At 38.3% G+C, this 12218-nt stretch overlaps 1 protein-coding gene across 1 annotated transcript in view; it reads right to left on the bottom strand.

Moving 5' to 3' along the window:
* The window catches only part of XPO4 (exportin 4), a 74313-nt gene that overhangs the window by 49692 nt on the left and 12403 nt on the right, over nt 1-12218 (bottom strand). Inside the window, exons 2-3 of the mRNA XM_084226686.1 lie at nt 3707-3812; nt 63-204 (exon numbers count right to left, since the gene is read on the bottom strand). Coding sequence (XP_084082812.1) covers nt 63-204; nt 3707-3812 — 248 coding nt within the window. The remainder of the gene's footprint in view (nt 1-62; nt 205-3706; nt 3813-12218) is intronic.

Raw genomic sequence — 12218 nt, 5'->3', positions numbered from 1 at the left:
AAATGATAGCCCAGATTTTATGCAGAATCCTAGATGTTCAGAGGTGTATTTTCTATACTTACTTAGGCCTTTGTAAGACATAGGTTAGAAGGAATGTTCGCAGTGACTCAATGCTAGCTTTTTCCAAGAGAATCCATTCTCTTACAACTGCTTCCATTATCGCTGTGGCAGCTTGAAAAAGGACATAGTCCACTTTACTAGTTTCTGTGGGAAAAAACAAAGGCAACTTGAGTATTAAAAGACATGTATTCAGCTTGAATGTGCATCCAACAACAACAAAAAAATGGAACTTACTATAATTTATTATTAAATAGAATATTGTTGCTATGAAAACAGAGAAGAAATTTACAACTCAAAGGGGGGAGAAATAATCAATAACCCAATTATCAAATTGTCTGGTATTATTCAAGTCAATGACCTAGGAGAAAAGTGGTCTGTGCTAGCAGGCTGGTTCAAAGAACTGGAATAAGAATGCTAACACAATGGGTGAATAAAACAAGCATGATGACAGATTTAGTTCCAATAGACTAATTAATAAAGGTGATTAATATTACAGACATGAGAAAACTGGAAGTTTCTGTGTTTGCCTTTGAAACAAATAGTACATAAAAGTACATGTATTTCAAGGGTAATAAAAAGAAGCAAATCCACTTACACTCAAAAGTAACACTTCCAAGAAAAAAATTTACACCATGGTGTACTTAAAGTGTTCTACATCATGTTCAAGTTTCCAGATTTATTTTGAGTTAACCAAACTGTAATTTCTGACCACAGTGTAGGAATCATTTGCCATTATTATCTAAATATGGGGTTGCTATGTATACAGATCCACTAAGGAAAGTATAAAAGTATATTACAGAGAAAGGTTAACAGTTTGGGTGATTACAAAATACATTTTAAAGAGAAATGCCAGAATATGAATATAATTTCTATGACGTTAGAAAGCTACAGAGACATTTTTTGTTATTGTTCCTTTGCTTTAAAAATTTTTAACTTGGAAATTGCAGATAGTATCTCAGAAGTATCTTCAAAACATTCTGAGCTCTGCAGAAAGAATTTTCAGAAAGCGTGCAGCCACCAGGTGGCAAAAGCATAAAATATGAAATAAAATTCCCAAACAAGAAGCAGAGTTTGAGCTATAGTGGTTGACCTGCCAGGACTAGAAAAACTGTGTTTAAAAAAAATCTCAATTGTGAGATGAAGGGCTTTAAATTACTACAAAACAAACTTTCTTGCCCCCATTACATACACACAAGTTTATAATATAAATTTCCTTTATATGCAAGTTCTAGCTAATGTGCTAAAATATTTAAAAGTAATTTAATCAGGCTCCAAATCTAAACCCACAGAGGTAAACATGCTTAAATAAAAATAAACCACATTTAAATCTACTTAGCTTAATTTGGAAAACTAAGTAACCACTTAAGTAAAAGATTAATGTGTATGTCTAACACACATAAAACCAAATTGAATTATTCCTGCATGGGAATTTTAATTCTGGCACTTGCTGCCTTGGGCCTTCAGCTTTTCTAGCTGTACAAAACTCATACACACACACACAAAGAAAGAGAATGTAATTAAAAAAGGACGGCGTTTCCCCTTTGCGCCAAGCCCCGCAGCCGCACAACTGCGATCGCTGCCACACAGAGCTGCAGCCCCCGGTGTGAGCCTGCAATCAGCCAGAGCAGCACGATCCTCCATGGAACTTACCAAAGAAAGGAAGGACAAGTTTTGCCAGAGCACTGAACAGCTATAAGATTACAGCAGAATGCAGTGCCTTGTGCTTCCTGGCTTCAACCCCAGGTTTCTAAAGAACAACATAGTAATGGCTGTTCCCCTTTTCCATATGCTCACCTTCTCCATTATTCTCCCTGTTTCATTCCCACGCTCTTCTTTCCGCAAATTACATCATCCTTCTTATCTCGCTCTACCTCCATTGCATCTTCTCTCTTGACCTTTTTTTTCCCTGTTTCTATTAAAACCCATATGTTTGGTCCTCTGGTTCCAGCATATCTTCCCTGCATACATCCCTTCAAGTACACCTCAAGTCTTTTATTTTTCATCATGAACAGCTTGTTTCCCTTCCTGGTTCGTGATTTCAGGATCCCTGCCTCTTCTTCCTCAACTCCCAAATCTTAACTACCTGTTCTTTCTGTCCATACTGTACAGTTACTTACTGAGGAAGCAGAAAGTTTTGAAAAAGTCTCAAAGTTCCAGGTCTCAGCATCATAACTGCCTACATTCCCATGAAAAACCTGCCCCATGTGGAAACATGCTGGATTTTCAATGGTGGTAGCATATGAACAGTTTAAGGATGTAATATATCTAAACATCCAAAAAATATTAAAAGCAGTGTCATATTCCATTCGACCAGCCACCTTTAAGATTTCATGAGATTTCATTCTTTATTTCTGATTGATGATGAATGCATCCTTAGATCCAAATGGTCTGCAAACAAAGTCACCTAAGGATGTTTTCACCCACCTTATTTTCTCTAAAAATCAACATGAAAACAAGAAGCATCAATTTTGCTGACCCATCACGCAAAAAGTGTGACTGCAGTTTTCCAAACCAGATGGAGTACTTCTACAATATAAAAAACCCAGAAGAACCTCATTTTTAGAGAAATATTTTGGTGTGTAGTGGGTGTAAGAAAGGAAGCACACCCTGATCTATATATCACAGTGTAACATAGCAGTAGGTCTGCAATACTGACATCATAATATTAATGAAATCTAAGTCTCTAATCCAATAAATTTATAAATAACTATTAAAAAATACTGCAGAATTAATTAAGTATGAAAAGAATATTTCAACATAATTATAATATTTCTCTGTTCATTCTGGTAAATTCTTGAAAAGAAAAGTTGCTTTTTGTGGTTTTGGCATGTGTTCTTTTGTGCAAACTTTGAGGTTTTCCCCGTCAGGTCTCAGAGTCAGTTTTCATTGAAATTCCCCCTCACCTGTCCCCAGCACTCACATCTGGTCAATACTACAGTGCTGAGCAGCAATCACATCTTTACTGCCCCTGTCATTTTCAGATCTAGCTGCCAAACTCTAACAAGTCTCTATAGCACCTGTAAAAACATTTCTCTTTTATAAATAGTTACCCAACCACATTTAGAGCATTTAGAGCGCCAAAATCAAAGAAATTTCTGATGAAGGGTGAAATCTCCCTCTTTCCTTTCTCCACAGGTATAATCACACAAAATTTCAAACCAATACTGTCTTGCTTGTACCAGGTGGACAGATACTTTTCTAGCTTTTTCCTCTTTTCCTCCAGCTGGGCTGTCAACAGCAACTAAGTTGTTCAACTAGAAATAAAATCTCATTTCAGCACTAATGCAAATCTGTTAGAAGTGCATAAAATTGCATCATTGGCTGATTTAATGGGAAGCAAGCACAAAGCCAAGCAACCACACTACTGGCAGCTGCACAAGCTGCACAGATTAGACAGTATTACAATAATCATGTAGCAGAGAAAATCTATTAAATCACTTTAGGAACTTAGCTACATTAAGTTAGACCTTACAGCTTTGAAACTCACAGAAAAAAAACAAAAAAGGACAGTAATGGGCTTCACCCTCCATCAAAAAGTCCCCATAATTAAAAGCAAAACTGATGTTCATAGTCCCAGCTGCAAAAGAACAGCACAATTCGAGTTATAAAAGAATGTACACACTTAAATTCATTTATTGAAACTTACCCAAAATATGTTTGCAAACAGCAAATGGTGATTTTGATTTTCTAAATGATAAGAATATGTGCTCAGCATGTTGGCGTTGTTCATTGTTGACCATGGAAGGTGGTGCCTGAAAGAAAAAGAAAAAGTTATTCAAACACTGATCAAAAATATACTAAAAGCAATGTTGTGTCAATGTCATGAATGCCAAACACATAAATGTCTGCCTTGTTAAACACAAAAACCCAGTATCTCTTGGCAAAACTGCTTGCTCTCAGGCATTGCCTCTTCTTATATAGCACTCTGCATTTACATTGCATGCACAAAGGTATGAATATTGAGGTATCAGGCAGAGAGTGAATAATTTAAGTATAGTTTCCTAACAATGTTTCTGAAGAAAGAAGTCAGCTCTAAAATTCAAACCAAGTCTTTTTCTACTCAGACCAAAACTACTACTGCACATCATTAAATGCTGCTAAGCATGCTCACAGTCCTATTTTTTTTTTAGTTCTACATTTGTTTTAAAATATGTAGTTTTATAATAAATTCAGGAGATTTAAAAATTACCACAGATATGTTCTAAAATAAAGTATATACCAGGAAGATACTACCCTCTAGTGTTTAATATTAAAATTGACCCTCTAGTGTTTAATATTAAAATTGATCCTGAGGACTGGCACGATTGAAGAGACAAGCTGGGAATGGCTATGGTGGTTCCTCAGCTTACACCCATCCCTACATACACCCACACCATTACATCCTGGGCACCTTGGCTGCTCAGGTAACACCTGCTGCTCTTCTGTTGAAAGCCAGCTCCAGGGAGGTTTCCACCCAAAAATCAGCTCGAGGTAAAGCATGAAACCATGCAATAACCTGGACTCCTGTGAGGTGCCTATGGAGAACAGAGGAGCTGCCTGCACTGCAGCCTCACCTCACTGCACAACCCCAACACCCCACACTGCCCTACAGGGTAAAAACAGCCATGCATCAGCAGCTCACAGCACCACACTGCTCTCCATTTCTGCCACTAATATTCTCTGACTTCTGCTTTTTGGGATTTATCTGAACTGCACAGGCTGCAAATACAAGATATAATAAGCTTAGCATGAGATACTCTTGCAGGGCATTGATACCACAAACAGGGTAAGCAAAACTGATGCCAACCTTTGAAAAAGAAACATGCACACATGTAGGAAGACCACATCCAAACTGCAGAGCAGGATCAAGGTGACAGCATAGGTTACTGAACTTCAGTTGAACTTCCAAACTCCACATTCCAGCCCTCTCCCTAGCAGTTTGAAAAGACCATGTGTGCCACCTATCTTTCAGTCATGGTTTATATTCACTACTTTGGGAATAAAAGCATCAAGATTAATGATTTAATGGAAGTGAAATATTTTCCAGTAAAAAAACCACAAGAAATCTGATTTAACAGGTATTTCTGTGAGGTAACATCAACTCTCCTGCATGCCGCAGGAGCTGTTCCTAATGGGAAAAGCTGTTTGTGTTTTCTGCAGTGTGAAGGACCATCCTCCTCTGCATGGACTCTAGCTACATTCACTGCAACAGAACCAGCTGTGCAGAGTGCCAGAAGAAAATCTGTAGCAGGTTATCAAACATGCAGGACTGACCTACACAGCAACAACTTGATACACACTTTAGTCAGAGCTGTGGCAAATAACTCAAACCAACTGAAAAAAAGGCAGTTCCCACATTCTTTCCCCCCACTGTATGGGCAAGCATTTGTGCAAATGCACAGAGAACCAGACTGAGGAAGTGATTACCAAAACTCATCCCAAATTTTTTCATCTAATCAGTTCCCCAAGCTGGTTCACCATAACCCAACAAAAAAGCCTAAACCAGCACCATATGGTGCTGGTTTCCCATATGGCCTGGGAATAGTGTTAAGTCTCAAGGAACACGCAGCTCTGCCCAATGATATTTCACGAGAACTAAGAATCAAATTTCTTGAGACAAGTGACTTGTTAAAATAACTTTCTGCTACCAAAAGGAGAGGTCCTCCTACTCCTTTCTTGGTCCCACCTGCATGGTCTTGTTACCTCTTTACATGACACTTTCTATCAATTGGTCCACAAAAGAAAAAGAGGATCGAGGGGAAATCCAGGGGCAAGGGGAATGAACATTTGTTACTCTAATAAGCATCAAAAAGCCAGACAAGTGCCAGAGCCAGTGCAATGATGGGAAGAAAAGGAGTGGAGTGACATTTCCCTTTCAACACTACTGACCTTGCAGCTCACAGCTCTGCAGTCTCATGAAGCCCCACTAATTATAGCCATGTTAGAAAGAATCCTTTGGGTGTGACGAAGCATAACATTTTGCAAGCCCGGGGTCATTCATAGTCACATCCTTAGAGCAAGAAGACCAAATCAGGGCTACCTGATCCAAACTAATTTTGCATTAGCACATTATATTAAAGTTTGCCAAACAGAGATCCTATCTATTTTCACGGTCCTGTAATACTTAAGGGCACTTTCAGGGATATTAGTTGCAAACTATGGCACTACTAAAAAAACAACCAGAGAAGTTTTATGGGAAATACTTCCTTTATGCTTATAAGAACTAGAAAGTACTTGTTTTATATTATTTTAGCTCTTCTACTTCTCTGACATCCAGTTACAGAAGACATTTGACACCTTGGAAAGGCATACAAGACATCATATTCCTTTATTAATTTTTAAAATGACAATAACTTAATAATACATTGCAAACTTCAACTCTCAAAACCATCCAGAGCAGACAAGTGGTTTGAACTGTACTGTAAAGCCACCAGAGGGAGCTTAAAGCTCACAGTCCACTGCCTTCACTGCATTCAGACAATATTTATCTGTACAATGAAAGTCAAATCCAGTTAGTTTTTTCTTTAAAGAAAAGGTCAGTATATACATATTCTGTGCATATTTCACATTATAAGAACACTGGCTCACTGAACCCAAGTGCCCTGCAGTCTGGTGCCCAGCACCTCCTTGGCACAATAGGGTTAGAAACATACCCTCATATTCATCATGTTTGGAGTGTCCCCTAGAGCACACACACCCATTCACTGTGTTCTTTCTAACTGTCTCCTTCAAATTCTTCTCTACTATTCAACTTACAAGGAATTAAAACAGTAAGGTAATGAGTAGGTTCTTTTGGCATACTGAAATCATTTGCAGCTATATCACTTTCCTTTCTGTATTGTCTGACATTAGCTCTAACCATCTGTTCTCTCTTTTGTCCTGCAAGTTACCTATAAAAACTTCTCCTGGACACTGATCATCTTTCTGATTTTAGCATAACAAGCTACTGCCCCATAAGAAGAGAGTTCCTATGTGACATAGCATTATAAATAAAATTACAGCCTTTCAACTACCAAAGCTGTCTGGATACAGAAAAGGACCAGAAGCAGCGGTGCCCACAAAAAGGATCCAGCAGGACTACTGTTTCAAATGGCAGCTATTCACTCAAAGGAAAGGGAAACTGAAAAAAGACCAGAGTAGAAACACTGTAGCAGACTACACAAAAACTTGCCTGAAAGCCTGGACAACTAAGAAAGTAATGTAACTGCAGAAGATGGGAGACCAACTGCCATGGAAAGTACACACAGGACTAGGAAACATCTGTTGATATACATGTGGAAAGAATAAGGGCTTTAGGATTTTCTCTTATTTTCAATAGGAGTAGTTAGATGCATACAGAGGAACTGAACCGACACACATGTATTCAGAAACACCTGCTTTATACAAGCACTTCCTACCTCAGTAACACACATTTTAAAAATATAGTGTAATTATGACTTACTTGCCAGGATGGAAAGCACCAAGAAGTTAAAGTAAGAGATACAAAGAATAGATACAAATAGAAAGGAAGCAAACAGGTTGCAAATGCAAGATATTAAGACTAAAGCTGAAGTCACCCTGCATTTGCCACTAACTAGCTGAAGAAGCAACACCACATCCACATTAGAAGTCTGCTTTTTTAGCTCCTTCCTCTTATCTGAAAACACCTTTTGCTTTAAAAAAACAAATGCATCAAATTCCACACTCCCAAGTGATTCTATTCTGGCAGTTTTGTGTCAATCATCACAGATACACAAAATACAACTTTTTTTGATCATATATTAGAAGTTGCATTATTTTCTTAGTGGTTTTAGATCACAGAATAGAATTACAGAATCACACAATAGTTGGAAGGGACCTTTAAAGGCCATCTAGTCCAACCCCCCACCATGGGCAGAGACACTTTCACCTTCCACCCAACCAGGGTACTCAGAGGGCCCCATCCAATTTGGCCTTCAACATTTCCAGGGATGGAGCATCCACAACTTCTCTGGGTAACAAGTGCCAGTGCTTCACCAACCCCACTGTAAAAAATTACTATCTTCTTACAAGGCCAATAAAAAAGACTGAATTGGCTTCTGACTATGAATTTGACCTCCTCAATACCTTCAACACCTTGTTGAAGTTGATTGTTTAGTAGTTTCTTCTAATATCAATGCAGATTCCAGAGAATATTTTACTTATTGCTTACTTAAGACGCTGATAGTATCTTAGAAGTAACAACTTCTAAGTGACAACATTATTATGAAAATCAATAAATGGAGTAGTTTTTTATTTAAATATTAGTTAACCAGCTTGCATTGGTACTTATGCATCAAAATTTTGCTGAGAAAAGTCCTGGCCACAATCAAATATAAACATAACTAAGGATGGGGTGAGCAGCGTTCATTTCTTGCAGGGAAAAAAAAAAACTTGCTAAGACAAAATTTGCTTTTTCACTTTTGCTATGGCAAGACAGCACTGAATACAACCAAAGTCAGCATCTTCCTACAGTTACACTGGGGGAAATCTGCAAACTAGCATGTCACAAAGAACACTCACGCACTCCTCCAGACTTCACTGCTTGGGAGAACACAGAGAGAGTACACTGGAGTGTTTTAAGCTGACACCCACAGTATTCCCACCTACCAAAAAGGTCCCCTATGAACAGCACAGCCTAAACACTAGGAGGATTATGGAAAGGCAAACATGCCTACTAAGAGAATTTTCTTGGTTTAAAAAAAAATATATATCAAATTGCTTGTACCTGCTAGTACTAAAGCCAAGTAGGAGCCATTCTTGCCAAAGGCAATGTTTATGTCTGCAAGTGAAGTACATTACAAACTTGACAAGAGCAGAAACAAAAACCTGATACTTCGACTAAAGTGTGACTTCATAAAATTCACCACAGACTCTCCAATATGTAGGGGAATTATGCCTTTCTTGCAGTCAAAAGGCACATTAAACTGTTCCCAAACTCTGGTCTGTGGGCCTCTCTTGGCTTATGAAAACCCAGTTCAAGACAATCTTGTTCTTCAGAATAGTGTCTAGACTCTGTGCTGCAGAGAGCCTGGGAAACCCAGGGGGAAGAGCTTAGGAAACAGATCTCTGTCAATATACAAGGATAAGGAAAAGCTACCACAGATGGCAACGGCACTGCTGGGTCTGGACTTTGCTGACAGCCACCATCAGGCAAGACATGCTCAGAAAAGCAGGGAATAAAGGAAGCCCAGATGGTTTGCCAACATGTCCCAGCAGGCAGGGAAGCCAAGTAATAGTGAGGCATATGCAAAGGAGAAAGATCATGAGTGAACTTGAGAACCATGTGCAGGGGAACACCATGTGATGGTGATAACATAGCTGAGGAGTACAGGCAAAAAATAGGAGGAGAAAGAGAAAAAAAGGGAGAAAACAACAAGGGGACAAGCAATAATTTTTAACTAGTACACATGCTGCATTTAGGACAGCTAAATATATTACTCTACCCATGTAAGCAATTGTTACAGCTGCAACATAACTAGATAATCAAAAGCCATTCAATTTTAAATTAATGTGCTCCTCTACCAAGATGACCAAAACCCACTAAAACCAGATTTCTATATCTTAAATAACAAAAATACCTTGAAATAATTACTCCCAAAAATAGTTCTGCTGCATAAGCAATTTATACAAAAGAATCAGACTCAGAATAAGGTGATTTCCAAGTTTGACTCTACCAAAGTAATATCAAGCAACATGCCCCAAGACTGAATTACCCTGACTTCTGTGAAGTCAAGCCATGACAAGTTTCCATTCCAGTTTTAGCAGTAACACTTTTCAAGTGTTTCAAATAAGCTTTTTTCCCTACAATATTTCACAGCACACTCAAAAACTGTCACTTGTCTTATTAAAGTAGCTAATTGAAAAGATTAAATGTAGAGGTCAGGCACAGAGAACTGGACAATTAGCCACACTTTCGTTTTTAGATAGTCACCCTACTTCTCTAGCAGACACTGATACCTAATGATGCAAGGATGTCTTGTTCTCTCATGAAGCAGATGCCACAAGCTAACAATTCAGGCTAGATGAAGATGCTCAGCTCTGCAACTGCTTTACAAGTACATCAGTCGTTCCAGCTTTGGGCACAAGGCCAGAAGGAATTTAAGACAACTGATAACAACAACCACTTTTGCTGTCCCAGTCAGATCAGTCAGGCCATGACTGCCTAGTTTTGAGTAACAGGCACTACAGAAAACTCAGCTGACACAAAAAAAAATCTCCAACTACGTTCCAATGACTCCCTTTACACTTACTATTTTGAATAAGTATTTAAATTACAGCAGTGAGTCAGCCTCCAATTCAAAGGATACTCAAGATTATTTTGAAGATTGTAAGAAAGACGCAATAAATAACTTCTAACCAGACCTGCACTAGAGACAACATGGTGAAGATTTAAGACTTTCTGAAGAAAAACTTCCTTTGACTAAAAAAAAAAGTCTTCTCCAAAAGTAATTATGACTTGAATTATTTAAACCCCAGAGTGCCCAGTATATATTTGGAACAAATGTAACTGCTGGAGGAATTGCCTCCTACACACCTACTCACTCACATCTTGCTTTCATGCAGAAACTTAACAATAGGGAAAAAAGACTATTTTTTCCTCATCAACTTTTGCTTTATATTTTGAAGCTGAAATATGTTATTAAGTTCTTTGTAAGTAAATCAGGAGACAAATTGTGGTTTGTAATAAAAGCTATTCTCAGTTTAGTAATGTTCTTGTATAAGATACTATATATATATATACATACTAATTGACTAAAGAGGCAAAGTAAATCATTACCATCAATAACAAAACATTTTCTAAAATAACACTTTTCTCCAAGGCAAGCAACAAGCACTACTGAGATTTTACTTCTCTGCTAACAACTTGATCCACAAATATAGACTATTAAAGGCTCTCCACTGAAATTACCCTTCATTTATGCGCACAACACAGCTAAATCTGAGAAATATCCCATAATGGATATTTAGCCTACAGTAGTCTGGCTGTTGACAGTGAGAAGATGTATGCTGACATGAGGCTACAGTTCAGACCCTTAAATTAAATGGTATTTATTTTCTAATCGCTACATTCACTGTTCTAACATTTCAAAGCACAAATGAGGACTGACCTACAGTTCTGTTTGGCAAAATAATTTTTCTAAAACATCTGACTGACTGATGGCAATGCGAAAATCCACATGTTCCCTTGAAGTCATTAAGATCGAACAAAGCAATAAGAAGTCAATCCATGTATGACAGAGAAAGCGCAATCAAGATAGAAAGTGTGACTCACTATGTAAGAGGACAAAGATAAGAAAAACACTGTAACTACACAGAACAGTTACAGAAACCCTCATTGTTCCAAATCCAAACCTTTGCAAAGCATTTAATGTTAATAAATAATATCAACCCACTTTGACTTCAGTAAAAATGGCACATCATGACTGTAGTAGCACAGGAACCCTAAAAAGATGTTACTAAAGGATACAAAAAGTCAAAGTGCCCTTACAACAACTGCATTCAAGTCTCAATACCTGCTCTTCTGTCCTTTCATTGTGTAAAAGCAAAATCTTCCTATTAAGAGATGGGAGATTCAGCAGAAAATAACTCCCCATGCATTCTAGCTACTCCTCAGGTATTGCAAGGCTGGTGGTGGCTGGCCTTAAATTCTGAATGATAGCAAATTTGACAATCTGACCATCTCCTGGAGCTGGAGTGACTCTGACCTCCTTATCCTGAAGAAAGAAAGAGAAGAGTTGGCGGAAATGAACCAAATTTCTCCCTCAGCTCCCACCAACTCCAGCTGTTTCTCTCTTTCCCCACAAGGAGGAATGGAAGATACATGGGTAATAGCTGGAAAGGAGTCCCACCACCAATGCACACCACAATCCTCACTGCAGGATGACTATCCCCATGACAGGTCCTGGTTCTCCAGCAAGAGATAGGATCCTGGCCTATCCACAGCCTCTGAAACCCCAATTGCAACTCGATCATAAGATTCAAGTGGCTCACCTCTGTATTGCTTTTCTGTGCCTATGGGACAGCACAGACACCACTTAAAAAATGTGTCAGGATAGTACAGAGCGAATTTCAATAGAAAGTTTGAAGAAAAGAAAGAACGATTGTGATCACTCTTCTACTAGACAGGAGATCATAATAGTACTGGTAATGGCAATACTCGTTTTCCAAAGTTCATAACT

Source organism: Fringilla coelebs (assembly GCF_963513975.1).
Source record: "Fringilla coelebs genome assembly, chromosome: 2".
Taxonomy (NCBI): domain Eukaryota; kingdom Metazoa; phylum Chordata; class Aves; order Passeriformes; family Fringillidae; genus Fringilla; species Fringilla coelebs.
This window is presented reverse-complemented; position numbering and strand designations above follow the sequence as displayed.